Source organism: Apium graveolens, chromosome 5, assembly GCF_009905375.1.
Source record: "Apium graveolens cultivar Ventura chromosome 5, ASM990537v1, whole genome shotgun sequence".
NCBI classification, from domain to species: domain Eukaryota; kingdom Viridiplantae; phylum Streptophyta; class Magnoliopsida; order Apiales; family Apiaceae; genus Apium; species Apium graveolens.
In genome coordinates, this window is record NC_133651.1 from 21,284,970 (window position 1) to 21,307,712 (window position 22,743).

The window sequence follows — 22,743 nt, forward strand, 5'->3', positions numbered from 1 at the left end:
CAATAATTTGCTTTTCCTTTTAAGAAATAGCTAGCAAAATCAGTTTTCTGGTCCTCTTCAACTTTCACAAGAGCAAACGCTTTCTCCATTTCTTTCAACCAAGCCCTAGCCTTAGTAAGATCCGTTGTACCTTCAAATTCTAGAGGCTTAACTGACTGAAACTGCTTAAAGGTAACAACAGGCACAACTGGTGGTAAGTGAGGTTGAGGACGAGGTGGCTGTTGTAATATATGTTGCTGAATCTGTTGTTGTTGCATCTGCTGCTGGATCATTACCATCTTTTGTTGCATCATATGGAACATTTGGTTCATGGTATCATTATTCTAACCCTCATGGTTGAAGAAGTTTGGTAGCATATTTATATGTTAGTATTATATCACAAGTTTTATGATATGGATTATCATATCATAATGGGCATAATGGGCTTAGTTCGTGTATGGATTAGTACACTTAGGGATTGTTTCGTTCGGGGGTTTTTGAAATCACAAATGAGTTTCATTGATCTTAACCCCATACTTAATGTTGAGTTTTTTTATTTAACTCTATTCGGCTATTCCTCAAATTCTCAATATATGGATTTTTCATACCGCGTAGGAGATGGATATAAGAGACTGATATAAGGAATCAACTTTATTTTTATTATTTTCATCCTTGGTTGAAAATTTTAATTCAAATGTTTAACTTAAAAAAAACTTAATAAATTTAAAAAATATTAATAACATAAATTAAATTAATATTTTTAATTCATTAAATAAAAAAATTAAATTAAACATATTTATTTCAATAAGAGAGAATTGCATTTTGCACCCCGTTTTTTGGCCAAAAATCAATTTTGTATACCTATTTTCATACATTGCAGTTTGCATCCCCCTACTTTGAAATCCGTTTCAAGTTGCACCCTTTTTGCCAAATTTTGTCAATTTTTTTGCTCAAATTATTGTTTTCAACAACATATATAATCTATTATTGAAGAGAAAAGATGAGATATATTGTTGTAGACAGCAATTAGGGCTAAAAGATTAGGCAAAAAGGGTGCATGTTGAAGCAGATTTCAAAATAGGGGATGTAAACTGCAATTTATAAAAATAGATATACAAAATGAGTTTTGGCCAAATATAAGGGGTGCAAAATGTAATTGAATCTTTCAAAATAATCAACCAAACTTGATACCACCGTACCACTTAACCCTAGCTACCACCAGCTGTGCCTGTACATATAGAAATAGAATGCATATTGTTTAGTATTCAGTACAGAAGTGCATCTTTAAGGCAGTGGCCAAGGGGTATACTTGAGACAACTCCATATCAAAGGCAAGTGCAGTTCCTCACGCCATCTATGCAACTACAATCGTTGAACTACAATTGTTTATTTAAAAATTCTACAATCTTCATATGAATATATTTTTTTTTCTATTTTCTGTTACGATTTTGTTTATTAATACCCTATAAAAGCACTCACCTTGTGAATCTTGAGAACCCAAGTTGTTCGATTTTCGATCTTGAGTGAAGTTGTTACATTATGCTCGCGTGTTGTTTGATAGATATACTGAAAGCAATGATGTTACTTTTGATCGTATGGTATCGGGTAAGTGAAGGTTGGATTTGAATAAAGAGGTTTCTAATGTTCTTATTGATTATTATTTATCGAAATGTGGCTGTACTCATGAGGCAGCAAGAGTTTTTTGTGAAATGCTAAATATAGAGTTTTTCTTAAATGGTGAAGTAGAAGGAAGCTCCAGTTGCTTTTCAGCACATGGATGCTGAGAAAATTGTGCCGAATTCAATAACATTCCTCGGAGTTCTGTTAGCATGTAACCAAGCTGGTTGGGCAGAAACTGGCAGCAATTTGTATGCAATTATGCAGAAGGTGTACCAAATTGTCCCAACAGTAGAGCACTATGGGTGTATGGTTGATAAGAATGCCCGCGCTGGAATGCTTATCAATTTGTGCAAAAAATGTCGATAGAACCATATGCAATCATTTGGAGAATGTTATTGAACACTTAGAGTTCAAAACCATTCTGATCTGGAGCTGTGCATAGTGAATGCGGTTGACATACTAAAGACGTCAACTGATCCGAAAGATCATGTCCTTTTTTCTAACTTTTTTGCTGAAGCAGAGAAGTGCGATGATGTTTTACGCCAAAGAAGTGTGATCGATGCTAATTCAGGAAGCCTAAAAAAGGCTGGAAAAAGCTCTGTCTTTGTTTAATAGAGTAATACTTTAGGTGTGGGGTTTTTGTTTCGCAAGACATCAAAATTTTGTGGCATTAGGCAAAAGGTTGCTCTACTAATGTAGTGCCAGTATCAAAATTTGGCCCATAACAGACAAGGCACAACATTGCAAATTGTTACTATGCTAAAGCACTTCAGAGTTCAGACTGTGCACCTGACTACTGTCTCCAAATCTTCTGAGGCTAGGAGGTATACAGTAGGTTATATATGCTTTTGATATTTAATAGTAACTGTTGACATGATATATAAATTGACATGTTGATGCTTCATGCTAATTGCTACTTATGTGTACGTAGATTAGGCGTTTTGATGTCATGCATGACAGTTTGTAGTGGAGAAGGGGGGGGGGGGGGGGGTAACTTGCACATCTATATGGTATTTTGGCATGTTTATATATCTCTTCATTGTACAGCTGTCCATAGTTTTAATGGATAGTTTAGTCACCATTTATGTGTTTGTTTTTGTAGTTCCGACACTATACTAGGGCCTATAAGTCAGATAAATCTCCGCAATAAATACCCTGGCTTATGATAATTTCACTATCTGGTATTTACAACCAACTATTCAAATGCCTTTTTAGAACGTATACCACTGTGTTTTTCTTCTACTCTCACCTTAACCTGCTCGCTGCAACACCTTTGCGGTTTGTGGTTTTAAATACAAGCCTATACTCTATGTGTTTCTTTTTGTTATATGGTATTTTGTCATGTTTATAGATCTCTACATTTTGCAGTTCATAATTTTAACGAGATAGTTTTAGCCACCATCAATGTGTTTCTTTATCTCAGGTTTCGACACTATGCTAGGGCTTATGGGTCAGATAAATCTCCGCAATAGTAGTTAGATTTAAAGTGACTTTCCTTAAGGTTTGTCATATTTTAACATAACAGTACTCGTGATATAGAGATTATGATATTGTCTTCTATGTCTTTGATATCTCATTTCCCAAATGCAGCACTTTCGGATGTATGTCGAACATGCATATATACATATGCGTCGCTGCGTGCTATAGTTAGCTTTGGACATCAAATCTCTCGCTGCTTCTCATTCCTTGGATTTTCGTCCAGCAAAGTTCAAAAATACCCTGGCTAATGATAATTTCACTATCTGGTATTTATGGTCAACTTCTCAAATGCTCTTTTAAAACGTATACCACTGTGTTTTTCTTATACTCTCACATTAACCTGCTCGCTGCAACACATTTCCAGCTTGTGGTTTTTAAATACAAGCATATACTTTGATTGATGGTGTCTGTATTTGGATTGAATCACGGAATTATATTTTACGTTGCTGAGTGACTTTGGTTACTCGATAACTAAGTTATGTCCGGTTAGATTACAAACAATTATTTAATTGGTTGTCATTTATTTTAATCAAAGATTGGAATCAGTTCAAGCTATTATTAATGTGGCAGGCTACAACGGAACAATGTTAATGAACATAAAATACTCCCTCCGTTTCAAAATAGTAGTCTATTTTTTAAACTTTTTCCAGTCAAATTGATCAAATTTTGACCTGAATTTACATATATTATATAAATAAAATTAGTAAAAAATGTTAAATTGATCAAAATTTGATCAATTAACTAAGAACATTTGATCAATTAGATGAATTTAATTAGTTGGTATAAAAGAATAGTTTTATAGATTTTATGGTTATCATGATTATCTTAAAAACACTCACAAAAAAATCCTCTCTCTAGTTATAGTCGAGATATTCTTGTTGTACATTCCATCTATAATACGTTAAACTTTTGAGTTGAGAATAGCAACGGCTTAAGCACAAATTTATATATTCAAGCTCAAAGAAAAATAAAATTATGGTTAGAATATTATTTACGAGAAGCAATATTAAAATATGCTCGTATGTGGCGTCTCCAAAAAAGTTGTACTGAATTATTTGTGTATTGAAATTAAAATTTTTAAGTTGATAAACTTTTGTAGATATTAAATGAATAAAATTGTGTGAATTAATATGTTGAGTGTACTAAATTCATTAGTTGTTGGCTTATTACAGATATAGATGTTACCCATTAGTTTCCGTTGACAAATTAAATTGGTACAAGTAAAGATTATTGTTAATTTGCTTTGAAGTTGTTACCACGACTATGATAATTGGTTTGCTAGCATTAATGGATATTTCTATAGATTTTCGACAGTAACGTGCTTGTTATAAGCATTAAACACCTGCAAAACCTTTTTTTAATTATTAATTGCGGTTGGCATAATTGCGATCTAACTGTTTTAAATTTTGAGTTGAAAACAGTAAATAATTAGTTTTGTTGGATTATGCAAAGTCAATATTAAGGAGAAGAGTTTAATTGAAAAAGTAATCACCATTAAACTTGTTGACTTTTGCTAACGATTACCGCTATAACTCTATACGTTATGTTAGTTATTAGATAATATCCAGCAATTATTTCTTCTATTTTTCTCCCAATAAATACACCTCCTTCTCATCAGTTCACGTAAAGTGTGTACTCCACAGAGAAAAATATACAGGGACCGAGAGAACAGAGACGAGAAAGATAATGGGAAGACTACCTAGTGGAATTGGAGGAAAATTCAAAAGAGGTCCATGGACTACTGAAGAGGACATTTTGTTGTCATCTTACATTCAAGAAAATGGTCCAGGCAGTTGGCCATCTGTTTCTATTAATACTGGTACATATATTTACATATGCATTTCCCTTTTTACTTTATAAATTTATATTATCTCATTTCATTGGATGTGTTTGTGTGTTTGTTAATATATATGTCTGAAAATTATAACCATATATCCATGTGTGTGTTTTCTGTTTATCAATTAACTGTTTAATGGATATTATAGGTTTGAATAGATGCAGCAAGAGTTGTAGACTACGATGGAAAAACTATCTTAGGCCTGGTATCAACCGGGGAACTTTCACTAGTGAGGAAGACAAAAAGATTATCCGACTTCATGATGTTTTGGGCAACAAGTATGTATTCTTGTAGTCAATTGTTAAGTTTCTCCTGAGATTCTTAATTGAATTAAGATGATCAATTTATCAGCCATATATAATTAATTGCGAATTCTCAGTAAGATGTTTAGATTCTGGTTTAATGAAGGAGCTGAAATTTTATTTCCATGTTAAACCAATAATTATCAATACTGTAATTTTATTTGTTATTTGTAGATGGGCTGCCATAGCTCATTATATTCCGGGAAGGACGGATAATAGCATCAAGAACTATTGGAATTCGCATTTAAAGAAAAAGGTAGACAGGACTAGTGGTAGCAGCAGTGGTGCTAGTAGTAGTATTAATACTACCACTAGTGTACCTGATCAGGACCCTGACTCCTCCAAGAGGCGTTGGGAGAGAATGCTACAAGCAAATGTCCATTTGGCAAGGAAAGCTCTGTCGGATGCACTCTCTCTTTCCCCCCAAGCCTCGATTCATGATCATAATGTTATATCTCCTTCTCCACCAGCGCCCATTCCTAATCCCAATGACACACTACCCCTCACTGCACCTGGGCTCGGCTCCCCATTTCCAGTGTCATCAGCACCATTATTGTCTTCGGGATGTATGAGCTTCAAGCCTCCTCATGGCTGGAACCAAAATGCTAGACAACAGCAGCTGATGATTCCTGCAGATAATCATCAGTTCCGCAGCGAAGCAGCAGGTCAAATTACTCAGGCATTCGGTAACTCGACTACTGAAATGTATGTCTTCAACTGTGAAAATGTAGCGGTGTGGCTGCGGAGATGGAATAAGAATTCCCCTAATTTAAGGCTGGATAATGATTCTGCTCGTCATCCGCGTCTGCCTCGTACTGCCGTTGTTCCAGTTGTTTCTTGTAGGCAACATGAGGATTCCCTGTCTCCTGCTATTGCTACTTCAGTTTTTCCTTAATGGCAGAAATAAGATACATCTGCTTGCCGCATTTGAAATGTCCAATCCTTATGATCAGGCTACTCATCTTTTGACCATTTCACTAGAGATTCTGACATTTCTTTTGCTTTAAGTGTACTTTTATATTTAGCAGATGTTTTGGTAGGGTATTGTTTTTTTTTAAATTGCATCATTTGTTGTGCTCATTAGATATTATCCTCCCTTTGTCGCCTATGAAATTTTTCTTCATGTATCTCTGTTGAGATATTTTGGTTCATGTATTTCAATTTTATTTTAAAATAAAAAACTTTGTCTTTAAAAGTAACTTGTTCAATTTGTTTTATGTTTCATCTACAATGTCATAACCAACCAGCTGCAAGAGCCATTCACAAAACTGAATAAAATAGATAATAACACATAATAAAAACGAATTTTGTTTAGTCATGAAATATATTATGACCCCCCACTAGAAAGTTTGGGCAACTAAAAAATAAGCTCTAATTTGTTATCAAGAAACAAGGAAAACTTGCCATTTTCTTTTACAAATTATTTGAATACACAAATAGTTATTTGGTTGTTAAAATAAAAACACTACCCAATCTTTTATTCATTTTTTCTTGTTTCTACTATCCAAATCTACCTGAAAGTACACACTCATGTAACAATGTTAAAATTTGCAATTAATATGGAGTTGAATTGTTTATATTTAATCTCTCAACTCCTTTGATGGTATATTGTTACATGTTACATATATAGTAAATAATAATCTATATAGTACTAAGTTAAGATGTGATATATTATAAATTCTGAGATTTTTTTGAAAATAAGTATTTTTAAAATATTTGTATTTTTTAATTTTTTTTACAAAAAATATGTATTACGAGCGATGACAGTTCAGATAAGTGTATAGTTGCTTTAGTGAACCTTAAGTCTCAGCATAAGGCTACTGTCGGTCATGCTTTAGAGTCACATGTTAAGAGAGAGTTGTTTTGTTACTCATGGACCTGACTTAGTAATTTCCAGTTGTCATTCTGTTATTCAGTTAGCATTAAGTCAGTCTAGTGGTCCATTCTTCTGAGGTGTATAAATAGCAAGTCTTACTCTCTGTATTAGTAATTCAGTTCTAATAAAATACATTTCTATCTTCTTCTCTACTGTTTGTTCTTAACTTACAATCTGTATTACATACAACATATAACTTGAAGCTATAAATCTATTATGGTATCAGAGCCAAACATGACTGATTCGATCATAATGCTATCGTTCTTGCTTCGTTTTGAGTTTTCAATTGAGGTGAATTGATGTTTTGATCATTTTCGCCATTAACGAAGCTTCGAAACCCTAATTTTTAGGTTTTTTTTATTTTTACGATAAGTTTTTCATTGTTTAATCATTCGATTCATAGTTGAGACTCTTGATCGATTGATTTTACATCTTCAGATTCCTTTTATGAACAATTATTACGTCAATTAGACTTGTTTTGTAAAATAAATTGACGCAATTTCGTTCTAAATCGTTGTTCAGTCATGTTGAAACGTGTATTTGTTAATGTTGTTCTTGAATCATCGTCAAGTAGTCATAACAATACTACTACTGAAGATGAACATGAGAAAGAAACGGTTTCACTGAATTTGTATAGCGATATGGCTGTCGACAACAACGCACATCCATTGTTCATTCATAACAGTGATCATCCAGGCTTGTTGTTGCTTGTTAAAAAGCTCACAGGTCCAGACAACTATGCATCTTGGAGCAGATCTATGCAAATAGCTCTTAATGTTCGAAATAAGTTTGTGTTGGTTAATGGAGATTATCCAAAACCTGATACGAAATCTCCGTTGTGTGCTCAATGGGAACGAGTGAATGATCTTGTAATCACTTGGATTCTGAATTCCATGACGGATGATATTTCAGATGGCTTGAATTATGTAACCACGGCAGAAGAGGTGCGGAATGAATTGCGAGAACGGTTTTCTGGTGTCAATGGACATCGTGTTTTTCAAGTGCTCAAGGACATTCATAATGTCGAGCAAGGAAATAAATCAGTTGAGGTTTATTTTCATAAGTTGAAAGGTCTTTGGGATGAATATTTTGTTCTTGAACCCGCCGTGGATTGCACTTGTGGTGCACACAAGTTGTTAGTTGAAAGAGATCAAAAACACAAATTATTGCAATTTTTACTTGGACTACATGAGAGTAATTCTAATATTCGAGGTCAGATTCTCATGATGAATCCTTTGCCTTCTATTTCCCAGGCCTACTCCTTTGTTAAACATGATGAGAAGACAAGGCAGAGACATCAAAACTTCTCTCAACCAGTTAGTCCTTTTGCTAATGCAATTGCAACAAATACAGATGGTGTGGCTGTTTCCAATGGAAGTTTTAGGAAATCTTTCATTCCTAGCATAAAGCCTGTTATTAAATGTTCTCATTGTAATTACAATGGATATACCAAATAACAGTGTTTCAAGCTTATTGGATACCCTCCTAATTGGAAGAAAAAGAAGGAGACTGGATCCACATCTAGCAATGCATCTGGTAATCCTTCTCAATTCAAGAAATTCAAGCAAATTCTGCTTTGACTGGAGGTCAAACATCTACATCTGCTACCTCCAATGATCAGATTAATCAGATGCAAAACCAAATAAATCAAATCAGCCAGATGATGAACTTCTTTATGGGAAATCCTAAAGATATTGGTAGTCCTGAAGATCATTTAGTTGGCATGGTCACTTCTAGAGCTAGTTTAGTGGTATCCAATGCTTCTAGTTTGATCTGGCTAGTAGATATTGGAGCTTCAGATCACATATGTTATTCAAGTGAGTTGTTGACTGATATTACACCTCTTTCAACACCTGTTAATCTAGCTCTGCCAAATGGGAAGACTATCTTGGTACATCAGACTGGTACCTTTTCTATTCATTCTTGAATAGTACTTCATAATGTTCTGTTTGTTCCTACTTTTGGATACAATTTATTCTATATTTCTAAGTGGCTTGCTGATTCACAAGGAAGTGTTTTGTTTTTACTCGAATCTTGTGAATTTTATGGGAATAAGTCTGCAGAACCTTTAGTTCTTGGTAAGATGTTTGATGGATTGTATCATTTGGAAGTTCATACAAATAATAGTTCTACATCAGTTCTGCACGTTCATTCTCCACTGGTTCATACTGTTATTTCGAAGCACAAGCTTAGTGTCATGTGACATTTATGCTTAGGACATGCTTCCAATGAGGTGTTACACCAGATTTCTGAACTTAAGGGCAATATAATGGATAAGAGCAATCAACAATGTCCTATTTGTCCAGCTTCAAAACAAACTAAATTGCCTTTTTATTTAAGTAACAATCGAGCTGATTGTGCTTTTCAATTAGTTCATATATACCTTTGGGGTCCTTATGCTCATGAAACTCGACAAGGTTGTCTTTATTTTCTTACAGTTGTTGATGATCACACTCGAACTGTTTGGACCTTTTTGCTTCCAAATAAGCATTATGTCTTTAGTCAAATTCGAGATTTTTTGGCTTATGTAGAAAATCAATTTGGTAATACTATAAAACAGTTTCGAATTGATAATGGCACAGAGTTTTTTAATGCTGCTATGAACTCTTTGTTATCTGATAAAGGCATTATACATCAAGCTTCTTGTGTAGAGCGCAAACATCGTCAGTTGTTATGTGTGGCTTGAGCAATCCGTTTTCAGTCGGGCCTTCCTATTCAATATTGGGATGAATGCATTTTAACAACCACTTTTATTATCAACAGGTTGCCAACTCATGTTCTCAATAACAAAATCCCATATGAGTGCCTTTATGGAAAGTTGCCAGATTATAGTCAGTTTCGTGTTTTTGGTTGTTTATGTTATGCTTCCATCCATGAAGCTGATAAGTTTAATTCTCGTACCATTCGCTCAGTATTTTTGGGTTATCCAGCTGGTCACAAGGGTTTCAAATTGTTGAACCTTACCACAAAGGACATTTACATTTCACGACATGTGGTTTTTCATGAAACCCAATTTCCATTTCGTGATGACAGCTCTACGCCTTCTGTGAAAGACCCATTTTCTTTGAATCATTGGTTGGCTTCTGAAGAGAAGGAACAAATGATGCTGCAGTACCTTCTTCTCCGGTTCTTGACACACCTGCTGCATTATCATCTGATGTTTCACGGGATACTTGTGATGATAGTCTTTCTGATTGGCATAACTTGCCACCAGATGAAGATACTTTGGTCAATCTTCAACCAATGACAGACATATTGGCTGGTTCTAATGAGCATTTTATTCGAAAATCCACTAGAGATCGTAAACCACCATCTTGGTGGACTGATTACCAAGTCAACAGTGTTCAGACTTCGTCTGCTGTCAAGTATCCTTTCTCTGGGTTTTTTAATATTGGTTCTTTTTCTCCTCCACATGCTGCATTTTTTACTAAAATAGTGCAAAACAAAGAACCTTTAAATTTTTCTCAGGCTGTTCTTGACCCTCGTTGGATAGAGGCAATGAACAAGGAATTGGATGCCTTAGAATCTAACAATACTTGGACTTTGGTTACTCTTCCACCTGGCAAGCAAACCATTTGGTGTCGTTGGGTTTTTAAAATCAAGTATTTGGCAAATGGTGATGTTGATAGATTTAAAGCTCGCCTTGTAGCAAAAGGCTACACTCAAGAACCCGGTGTCGATTTTCATGACACGTTTGCGCCTGTTGCTAAAAGAGTTACTGTTAAATCTGTTATGGCAGTTTCAGCGTCCAAACACTGGCCTCTCTTCCAATTGGACATAAACAACGCATTTTTACATGGCGATTTAAATGAAGAAGTGAATATGGATTTACCTCAAGGGTATATTGTTGATGCTGCTGCTTCTCGTCTTGTGTGCAGGTTAGTTAAATCCATTAATGGATTACGCCAAGCATCTAGATAATGGAACAAGAAGTTGACTAATATCTTGTTGATACTTGATTTCAAGCAATCCCTTGCAGATTATGCTTTGTTCGCCCATCACCAGAACTCCTCATTCACTGTAGCAGTGATTTACGTTGATGATATTTTGCTTACAGGAAATCATACTGCCTTCATTGAGTACGTTAAGACATCTTTACATGCTCAATTCAGTATTAAAGACTTGGGTCAAGCCAAGTATTATTTGGGACTTAAAATTTCAAGAAGTGACACTGGTTTATTTTTGAGTCAGCATAAGTTCATCATAGATATGTTGTCTCATACCAATCTCCTTAGTTCTAAACCTTTGTCTATTCCTCTAGATCAGAACACAAAATTATATGACAATGTCAACTCAGGTGCACTGGTTAAGAATTCTTCTCTTTATCGCAGTCTTGTTGGGAAGTTGTACTTAACCTTCACGAGACCTGATATTAGTTTCTCAGTTCACTTGCTAAGTCAATTTATGCATGCTCCCCGTGAAAAGTACTTGGATGCTTTGTTTCGTGTTCTTCGCTATCTAAAATGCACTGCAGGCATGAGTTTATTTTTTCCAGTCGATACTCCCCTGCAATTGCGTGGTTTCTGTGACAGTGATTGGGGCGATTGTACTATTTCTGGACGATTTGTCACAGGGTTTTGTTTACTCTTGGGGTCTTCTCTTATTTCTTGGCAGGCCAAGAAACAGACAGTGACATCTCAAAGCACTGCTGGAGCAGAATATCATGCCTTAGCCTCCATCACTACTGAAATCATGTGGCTCAAGTATCTTCTTGCAGATCTTTTGATATCATTTACTTATGTAGTTGAAGTTTTCTGTGATAATCAAGCTACAATTGATATTGCTAACAATCCAGTTCAACATGCTCGTACCAAACATATTGAGCTGGATTGTCATTTCATTCGTGAGAAGGTTCAGGATGGCATCATCTCTCCGCATAAAATTTCCACCAAGCTCTAGTTAGCTGACATTCTAGCCAAAGCTTTGGGAGGAACAACTCACTGATATATTTGTTCCAAGCTTGGTCTACACAATCCTTATTTGCCTCAAGCTTGTAGGGGGAGTATTACGAGTGATGACAGCTCAGATAAGTGTATAGCTGCTTTAGTGAACTTTAAGCCTCAACATAAGGCTACTTAGCCTGTAGGTCATGCTTTAGAGTCACATGTTAAGAGAGAGTTGCTTTGTTACTCATGGACCTGATTTAGTAATTTCCAGCTGTCATTCCTGTTATTCAGTTAGCATCAAGTCAGTCTAGTGGTCCATTCTTCTGAGGTATATTTCTATCTTCTTCTCTACTGTTTGTTCTAATCTTACAATCTGTATTACATACAACATATAGCTTGAAGCTATAAATCTATTAATATGTTTTTTTTAAAATTTATAAAAAATGACTGTGCAATCAAATACAAATATATACAATGAATGCAACATTCCAGATTTGAGAAAATTGTGAGAAGAAGTTATTAGTAATTGTTTTTGTTACAAATAACATTTTTTACAAATATTTTTTATAAAAAAGTAAAATTGTAAAAAAGATTAAAAAACAATATTTTTTAATTCAATATTGGTATGTCATGTACATTATTAATTAATGCTTAATAGTTTCAACTAGGCGTCAAAGAATTAAACATTGTTTAAAAAATTTCTTTTAGTTCCGTCAAATTATTTTCACAAATAAAATTGTTGCTGACATGAGTTATGATTTAACTAATAGCCTAATACACATTTCCCTATATTATATTATAAACTAAGTTAAAATAAAAATTTACAAAAAAATTCCGAATCACTAATTTACAGATTGAAAATCACTAATCACTAAATATAAAAATAAAGAGAATTTATCAAAAAATACCCATATTTTATAACTTATTTACAAAAATAGGGTAAATGCATAAGGGTGCAGATGAGGTTTTGATTGTAAATTTTGATGCTGAGATTGCAAATATTACAAATATTATTTTTGAAAATATTTTATTGAACACAGATATTTTTGAAAAACTCCCAAAAATAAACTATATAGTAAATAATCACCAATTTAAGTATATGCGGTGATCACCATTATAAATATTCCCGAATTTTTTCTCTAATTCTTTTTCTCAAATCATTATGTGTCATGTACAAATAATAGTCGTTTCTCCCTATCTTATATAAATTATTTTAATTTTTTATGTATATTAAAAAAAATTGAAAATAAATTTGAAATTATACTTTATATTCACTTGAAAAATCATTTAGTGAAAACAATTTTAAAAAAATTGAGAAAAATATTTGAAAAATCTAATATTGCTAGTAAATATATAACTGAATTAGTTTATAATCACTAATTATATTTCAGTTACCATGTACAGGTTAGTTAATTACAAAAGTGGCCTGAAAAATAAGTCCTGTAATTTGAGTGTGAGGGGTTGGAGGTTTGCACGGAAGATGTTTGATCATATGCCTGAGAGAAAAGTTGTAGCTTGGAATGCGGTAAGTACTGGATTTTTTTAATGTGAGTGTGCAGGAGATGTTTGGGTTGATGCCGAGGTGGGATTTGAATTCTTTGAATGTGATGCTTGCAGGGTATGTGAAGGCGGCGGAGGTTGCAGAGAAGGATTTTTGAAGATTCCGTATAAGGATGGTGTTTCTTGGAGTACTATAACTATTGGGTTTGCTACGAATTGGAATGAGACCGAATGGGGTGAATTTGACTGATGTTCTGTCTGCATGCTCACAAGCTATAGCATTTGAGTTTGCGAAAATCTTACATGCATTTATGAAAAAAGCGGGGTTAATTTGGATTAGTTCTGTAAATAATGTCATATTGGATACGTACTCTAGATGTGTTAATGTGTGCATGTCACTTTTGATCTTTGAAAGATTTCTGGGAGAAAAGATTGTTAGTTCGTGGACATCAATGTTTGCTGGATCAGTCAGTTCCATTTCTTTAAAGATGGTTTGTGTTCGTGTACAGACTACTGGTGATCGAGAATTGATAGTTTAGAATGTCGCTTAGTAAAGAAAGTAGACCACCACTGGTGAAAGATTGTATGGTGGTGAGGAGAAATAGAAGGTAGTATCATCCTTGCCAAAAGGATTTCAGATCTGCAGAGGATGAAGAAAATTGATAATTGAGGGATAATAGTCACTTAGGAATGAAAGAGAATCATCGCAAGTGCTGCGAGGATCATGGAAAGCAAATCACTAAGCTTAGTGATGAGTAAAATCTACTTGAGTAAATGAGATAGCACGGCTAGCGAAGTCGTTGATGCAACGGATGACTCCTCTATTCTGGTAAGGAACTTATCTTGGATCCTAGCGCTGTATTTACTCTATAGTTTCCATTTATAAGAGTCTGACTTAATATTTCCTAGCCTTACCTTGACTTCCAGGACAAACTAATGTACTTGTCACCCACTATCATTTTATCACATCCATTGTTAAGTTTAGATTTGGGTCATTTGGCCATTGACAACTACCATCTCGTCCTCGTTGTTTCGTTTCGTTTGTTTTTCACTGCTAGGCACGTATCTTAAGATATATATAAAGTTTAGTTTCATAACTTATTTTTAATTTTTTTTTCTCAATAAAAATTTAAACATTGAATTTTTATTCAGAATAATTTTTAAAAAAAAATATATTTAATGGAATTATACTATATAGGAGTCTTAGAATGCGTACCAAACCATTATTCTCAAATATAAAAAATTGAGAAGGACCGAGGGAGTAATTAACAGCTTGGTCAAGTGTCAACTTTACCATGTAAAGTTGTTTAATTTATAATAGATGGAAATTCTCAACAGAATCGTCATGCTATTGACTATCGTTCATAATGCTAGTTTCTTTTTGCTTGTTATTTGGGATACCTTTGTACTTGTGGTTTTCTGTGTTTGCGGTACTCTAAGGTTACTCAAATCCTAGTTAGTAAAAAAAGTTACTCAAATCCTATTAAAATGATAAAAATATTACAAATTGCAGTGTAACCACTACAAAAAATCTCGAGCACGATTGTACTGTATTCTCACCGGACTATTATTTATTAAGAAACTTAAAATTAAGATCAAATAAATTATTTATAGAATTATAAAGTTACATTGTTTGTGCAACTGGATTGTAATAAGAGAATTACAATTAGAACATGATTCCAACACCTATGTAATTTTATTAAAACATAATATATAACCGTAGGAATATAAATGTGAAATTAAAATAAGGTGAAATTAGTTTGATACAGAATTATCGTTAATAAAGAATTTTGCTTATCAATAAAAGGTTTAATAAATTAAAATTATATTGATTATTAGAACTGCGAGACTTGATGTTAAAGCGAGTACTAAAAAATTAAAGCGATATTCTTTATGGTACCATTGTAAAATTGGTTTTTAATAAGTGGTATTTATATCCACTTAGAATGCTTTGTAAAGTTTTGAATTGGTGTTTTGTACACAAATTATTTGTGTTTTGATGTGTTGTTATAGTGTTTTACATTTCGGGGCATATTCGAAAGAAGCAATGGATTTTACATTGTTTCTATGCTAAAAGGGTGTTAAAATGGACCCCCGGTCGATTGCGCGCAAGAAACCAGCACGAGAAGTCAAGGAAACAAGAAAAATCCTGTTTTTCCAGAAGCTCGGGGGGGCGCTGGTCTTGGAAGCGGCCGCACCCGTTTGACAGAAACTCAGGGCGGCCGCGCTGGATTTGGGGCGGCCACGCTAGGTCGTTTTCTCAGAATCCTGTTTCTACTTGAATTTTGAGCGTTTGAAAGCCCAGCTCGTCCAGAAGCCTATATATATAATTTAAAAGATGTTTTTCATATAGAATAGGAGAGAGAGAGCAGCAAGAAGACCTAATAGCACAATATAACGAAGTAGAAGAAGATCTTGTTTTTACTTGTGATTCTTTGCTTAAGTTGTAATCTTGGAAGCTTGTTTTCTTTGTTGTTTGAACCTAATACTCTTGTTAATTTACTTTGTTATATTTATTCAGTTATTTTTGACCTAATTTATCTTAGTTTATTTACCATACTTTCATTGGAACCCATGTGACGATGAATTCGGTTATGAACTAATCGTTGTCGTGGGGTTTTAACGGATTTACTTATGAATTTCTATAGTTAATTTTTTCAATACCTTAGTGTGTGGTGATTGTATGATATCCTAGTATTGGTTGTGCTTATTCGTCTTATGTGCGTCACGAATATATAAGATAGTTTGTTAATCTCTATTAAAGCGATAGTAAATATAGAGGTTTAGAACTTACCATGCTAGCATAGGTTCATGTATTTGTTATGCATGATTCATAGGTAATTTCAACCATGCTAGCATAGGTTCATGTATTTGTTATGCATGATTCATAGGTAATTTCAACCATCTTACTTGCCCTATGTAATCACAATAGATAACTTGTTCATTAAACCTTTATGTTATCAAATTATATAGACATATAGGGTCTCAACATAATTGGTGTCTATTTAGCTTTTATCTCTTTTGTGGATGTCTGGTAGTAGGGTATTCGTACAACGACAGTTGACGTTTACAAGTTTCGTGTTATTTGATTAGTTGTCATCACCATTGCATGCTAAGGTTAAGAACAATGACTTTTAATGAAGTATTTAATGAAGTTAGAATCCCATGTTTATCTCATATAGTTAATTCAATCACTTTTATTCTTAGTTAATTGCATGTTAGTTTAATCTTAGTTATAAACATCTCAACTCTGTGGGTAAGAATCTGATTTATATCTTATACTACCTGCGAACGCGTATACTTGCGTGTAATTTTAACGCGTGTTTTCGCCTTAACAAGTTTTTGACGCCGCTGTCGGGGACTCGGTGTTAATTTTTAGTTTATGTGCTTGACATCAGTAGTCGTTAAAGTTCACTGACTCAGATATTTTACTTACTTGTTTGTTTGTTTGTTGGTATTTCAGGCACTCTAGAGATCGTGTATGCGAACACGTTCTCAATCTCGTAAGGAAGCACTGGAAGAAGGCGAAGTAGTTGAAGAAGTTTTTGTAGAAGTTGAGAAAGTTGAAGAAGAAGCTATTATTATAATCGGAGAACCAGTAGCAAACTTGAAAGTTTTGATGGATTACTCTCAACCGAAGATCAATGATATTCAGACTAGCATTATCAGACCAGCCATCGCGGCTAATACTTTTGAATCAAATCTAGCACGATTCAGATGGTGCAGAACTCAGTCCAGTTTGGGGGTTTTCCAACGGAATATCCCAACATGCACATTAGAGATTTCATCGAGATTTGTGACACTTTCAAGTTCAACAATGTTTCTGAAGATATTATAAAGCTGAGGCTTTTTCCATTCTCTCTGAGGGATAAGGCTAAGTTGGTTGCATTCTCTACCACTAGGTTCTATTACTACTTGGGAAAAACTTGCTCAAAAATTTCTTACTAAATTCTTCCTTATGGCGAAGACAACTGCAATCAGAAACGCGCTGACTCAACTTGCGTAGCAATCGGGAGAATTTTTGTGTGAAGCTTAGGAGCGTTATAAGGAGATGCTTAGGAAGTGTTCTTATCATGGGATGCCTAACTGGATGATTATCAACTGCTTTTACAATGATTTGGGAGTACAGTCTAGACCCATGCTCGATGCAGCATCAGGTGGAGCCTTATGGGCTAAGAGCTACGATGAAGTTTATGAGTTGATTGAACTGATGGTTGCTAGGGAATACCAGAACCCAACTCAGAGACTACCTCAAGGCAAGGTAGCATGAATCTGTAGGTGGATACAGCTACTGCTATAGCTACTCAACTTAAAACTTTAACGATGAAGGTGGATTCTTTGGCTAATTATGGAGTTAAAAGTGTTTGTGAGCTTTGTGCAGGTTCGCATGAAACAGAGAAGAATTAGCTCAGTTTGTGAGCAACTTTCAGAAGTCGCAGCAACCAATTACAGTCACTTATCATCCCAACAGCCGTAATCATCCTAACTTCAGCTGGAGCAACAATCAGAATGCGGTACAACAGTCTTATCAGCAATATGCAGCAAAGAAATTCAACCCTCCTGGTTTTCAACAACCGTTATATGTACCAAGACAACAAATCTAACTTCAACAACTACCGCATGGAAGTACAAGTCAATCTAATGAAAAATCTGAATTGGAGGAGTTGAGGCTCATGTGCAAGAGCTAAGCGGTTTCTATTAAGACCTTGGAGAATCAAATTTGGCAAATTGTCAATGCATTGCTGAATCGACAACCTGGTACACTCCCTAGTGACACAGAAGTTCCAGGAAAGAGGGAAGCAAAAGAACAAGTTAAGGCAATTACATTGAGGTCTGGGAAGGTTGCAAGCCCTAAAAAATCTCAAATTCCAGAATCTGAAATTGTGGTTGAAGAAGATGTGCAGAAGGGAGCAGAAGTGGAATCAAGGAAGAAAACTGTGGAACACACTCCTCTTAGGGTAATACAGGGGAGAAACAGGTCTATCATCCACCTCATTTTCCTAAGAGGATGCAGAAGTAAAAGTTGGATAAGCAATTTGATAAGTTTCTGGAGGTGTTCAAGAAAATTCATATCAACATACTTTTCGCCGAAGCTCTTGAACAGATGCCTAGCTATGCAAAGTTTATAAAAGATATTCTCTCTCGGAAAGTGAAGCTTGATGACTTAGAGACCGTTGCTCTTACGGAGGAATGCAGTGTTGTGCTGCAACAGAAATTGCCTCTCAAGCTTAAAGATCATGGAAGTTTCACTATTCCTTGCACCATCGGAAACTTGTCGTTCGACAAGTGTTTATGTGATTTGGGAGCTAGCATCAATCTGATGCATTTGTCTATCTTCAAAAAGTTGGGTTTACATGATCCAAAGCCTACATATATGTCCTTGTAGTTGGTCGATCGTTATATTACATATCCACGAGGCATTATGGAGGATGTCTTGGTCAAGGTGGACAAACTCATCTTTCCTGCTGACTTTGCAATTCTTGATTGCGAGGAGGATAAAAAGATTCCCATAATCTTGGGAAGATCATTCTTGGCTACTGGTCGAACCTTGATTGATGTGCAGAAGGGTGAGCTCACTATGCGAGTACTGGATCAAGATGTGACATGTTGTGAATATGTTGTGAACTTGATAATTTCATTAACAAAACACCTTAGTAGATTTTACTAAGTGAAAAATGTAGCACTCGACGAATAAGGATTGTAGTCCCGATGGATGACTCAATATAGTCCCGACGGATGATGATTTATTATCCATCGAGTGAGTAGCTTGTATAACAATGAGTCTGTAGCACATTTCTGCATACACATTGTTTAGATTCTGTAAGTAGTACTCAAGTCATGTTGACTTTAACTAGATATGCAGAATAGGTTGATTAATTGTACATAGATGATGTCTTGTAATTCTGCATAAATGAAATGAAGTTAAGTGCCAGATAGCTAGCCGACGGATAAACAACAATGCCACTCGACGGATGATCAACTAGGCAACCCGACGGATGATCATCAACCCGACGGATAAAGAATTCAAACATCTGTTGATAGTGACAACCCAGTCACATGCGTCGAATGTATGCAAATGGAATGCGGAAGCCTATTCAACTGGGTTTTAGAGAACAAAGAAGTGTTGCCATTTACATGCTATGATGAAGATATTCAAAGATGCTGGAATAGAGTAATGAAGCAGCATAGTATTAGACTTGATAGATTTTATTTTATTATCTTGTCTTATTACTTTGTAATCTTGGTAATATATAAACCAAGAAGTAGCAAATAGAACAACAAGAACACTAAGCAAGAATTTCACAGAGAAATATTTGTAAGCTATATTCTTAGCATTTCTCTGCAAACTTAGTTGTTCATATTTGTAAGCAGCTGCGAGCAAATCTTGCTACACAGAGTTCTCTTGATATAATATATATCTCTGGTGGATACTTTCAAATCCACCAGAAAGTTTTTAAAGACTTATATTTTTAATTACTTGTGTATTGATTCATCTCAAGTTATTATTCCGCAGTTTACAAATCAATTCACACAATTATATATTATTAAGATAGAACATTTTATATCTTTGTGAAAAAGTTTCAAGAATTCCATTCAAACCCCCTGTAATTCTTGTTGCATTGTTAGGGACTAACAATTGGTATCAGAGTAAGCTTTTGATAAACAAAGAGTTTAAAGATCACAACAAAATAACAAGATAACAAGAAGGATATTGGAGTCAGGATTCCTTTTCTGGACAAAGATAATTACCATCACTGGATGGTAAAGATGCATCTTCATTTACTTTCTCAAGATGAGGCCTATGTAGATTGCATAGAAAGAGGCCCTCATGTACCAATGAGAGCTGCAACTGGAAATGAGCCATCTGTCCCCAAGCCAAGGCATGAATGGTCTGATCCTGATATTGAACAAGTCAGGAAAGATAAGAAGGCCATGAACATTCTGTTCAATGGAGTTGATGGTGACCTGTTTGACAACATCATCAATTATAAAACTGCCAAGTAAGTTTGGGATACAATACAGATTATCTGTGATGGCACTGAATAAGTCATGGAAAATAAGATGCAGTTGCTAATTCAACAATATGAGCACTTTCATAGTGAAGATAGTGAGTCTATCACTGAAATTTTTAGTAGATTTCAAAAACTACTAAATGCTCTAAAGTTGCATGGAAGGGTCTATCAGACAAAAGACTCCAATCTTAAATTCCTTAGATCTCTTCCAAAGGAATGAAAAACAATGACAGTCTCATTGAGAAACTCTCAAGATTATAAGGAGTTTACTTTGGAGAGACTATATGGCATCCTAAAGACTTATGAGCTTGAAATAGAGCAAGATGAGAGGATGAAGAGAGAAAAGAAGAAAGGAGGATCCATTGCACTAGTTGTTGAGTTAGAGAAAGAGAAGGATATGAAGATGGAAGCTGTTGAATCAACTTCAAAGGTCTGTGAAAACAAGGGCAAGGGGATGGTAGCAGAAAATGAAGATTCTTTGAGCCAAGATGACATGGAAGATATTGATGAACATCTAGCATTTCTTTCCAGAAGATTTGCCAAGCTCAAGTTCAAGAAGAACTTTGGAGCAGCTAAGCCAAATAGAAAAATGGTGGATAAATCAAAATTTAAATGTTTCAAATGTGGCTTGGCAGGGCACTATCTGATGCCTTTGTCTATCTTTAAGAAGTTGGGTTTACCTTATCCAAAGCCTACATATATGTCCTTGTAGTTGGCCAATCGTTCTATTACATATCCACGAGGCATTGTGGAGGATGTCTTGGTCAAGGTGAACAAACTCATCTTTTCTAGTGACTTTATAATTTTTGATTTCGAGGAGGATAAAAAGATTCCCATAATTTTGGGAAGACCATTCTTGGCTACTGGTCGATCCTTGATTGATGTGCAGAATGGTGAGCTCACTATGCGAGTAATGGATCAGGATGTGACCTTTAATGTTTTCAATGCCATGAAATACCTTACTGATAAAGAGGAGTGCTTAAATGTGGAATTAGTCGATTCTGTGGTTACTTCAGAGCTTGATCAAATGCTAAGGTCTGATGCTTTAGAGAAAGCCTTGATGGAGAATTCAGATATTGAAGATGATGAAGGTGATGAGCAGTTGCAGCATTTGAATGCTTGTCCATGGAAGCGAAGGCTGGATATGCCTTTTGAATCTCTTGGATTGTCAAGACTCAAAAATGCTGAGGGGCTTCTCAAGCCATCTATTTAGGAAGCTCCTACACTTGAGTTTAAACCTTTGCATGAACTGTTAGGTCACACACACACTGTAGAGGGGGTGAATACAGTGTAAAGTACAATCAAATCGAACTTTAATAACTCAAATAAAAGAAAACAAACTTTATTGAAATAATAAACTCTGTTACAGTGTGGAACTGTTACCTCTCAGTGATGAACAAATATCACGAGAGCTGCTAGGGTTACAATAAATAATATTTTTGATAATGATAACACTTATAGTGTAAACCCTATGTCTGTGTTTATATACTACACAGTTACAAGATAATTGTTAATTGATATGGAATATAATTCTGCTTCCTAAAATATATCAATCAGATATCTTTTCTTCCAAGTATTCTATTCTTCATAGAATTCCTTCTTCATGCATATCTCTTCTTATTTTTGTCTCGATCTTCTTTCCTTTAATCAGTTGTTGTCCTTATCTGAACGTCCTCCAGTACTTAAGTTCTGATATTCATCTTCTGATGATTATCTCCTGATAATATAAGTACTGATATCCTTAAGTCCTGACTTCCAGTAAGTACTGATTTATCCTGTTTAAGTAAGATCTGAAAAACTAAACATAAATCATATTAGCCATGACATTATCAAATATATCTAACAATCTCCCCCAACTTGTAAATTAGCATAATATACAAGTTTAACAGATATTTGATGATGTCAAAAATATTAAGTACAAATGCATGAGAATTAGACTAGATAACTACAACTTACAGTCCTCAAAGCTTTACCAATCTTTAACTTCTGATAACAACTTCAGTCTGTATAAATATCAGAATTTAAGCAGTTGTAGATCTTGACTTGGCTTCATCTTCTGATCTCTCTAATGTCAGGAGTTGTTCTGAGATAGTTCTTCAACAAACATCTCTCAGCATATCTGAGTTCATCAATCATCCTCCTTTTAGCATCTTTAAGTTCTGCAGTATCTTCACCAATTTGAAAGATTGCAGCCCTGAGATCATTAATCTTAGCTTTTCTTATATCCTGATCCAGTCTGATCAAATATGCC

At 34.8% G+C, this 22,743-nt stretch overlaps 2 protein-coding genes and 1 non-coding gene across 6 annotated transcripts; 2 read left to right on the forward strand and 1 right to left on the reverse strand.

Annotated features, from left to right (window-relative positions):
- Window positions 1-1,167: 1,167 nt before the first annotated feature.
- Window positions 1,168-6,378, forward strand: LOC141723622 (myb-related protein 306-like). 4 transcript variants are annotated; one of them, XM_074525472.1, is made up of 6 exons: window positions 1,168-2,423; window positions 3,023-3,100; window positions 3,190-3,344; window positions 4,708-4,897; window positions 5,064-5,193; window positions 5,392-6,378. In XM_074525472.1, the coding sequence occupies exons 4-6, from the start codon at window positions 4,765-4,767 to the stop codon at window positions 6,110-6,112; spliced, it is 984 nt and encodes a 327-aa protein (XP_074381573.1). In that variant the 5' UTR covers window positions 1,168-2,423; window positions 3,023-3,100; window positions 3,190-3,344; window positions 4,708-4,764; the 3' UTR covers window positions 6,113-6,378. The 4 variants fall into 4 exon arrangements, with proteins under 4 accessions (XP_074381573.1, XP_074381572.1, XP_074381574.1 ...); XM_074525471.1 differs by having other exon boundaries at window positions 4,722-4,897; XM_074525473.1 differs by having other exon boundaries at window positions 1,168-1,584; window positions 1,723-2,423; window positions 3,190-4,897.
- A 1,239-nt stretch (window positions 6,379-7,617) lies between these two features.
- Window positions 7,618-8,550, forward strand: LOC141659910 (uncharacterized). The gene has a single exon (XM_074466845.1). The coding sequence runs from the start codon at window positions 7,618-7,620 to the stop codon at window positions 8,548-8,550; it is 933 nt and encodes a 310-aa protein (XP_074322946.1).
- Window positions 8,551-17,452: 8,902 nt separating this feature from the next.
- LOC141662809 (small nucleolar RNA R71) lies at window positions 17,453-17,559 on the reverse strand. The gene has a single exon (XR_012550905.1). It is a non-coding gene; the product is annotated as a small nucleolar RNA R71 (small nucleolar RNA).
- Window positions 17,560-22,743: the final 5,184 nt, after the last annotated feature.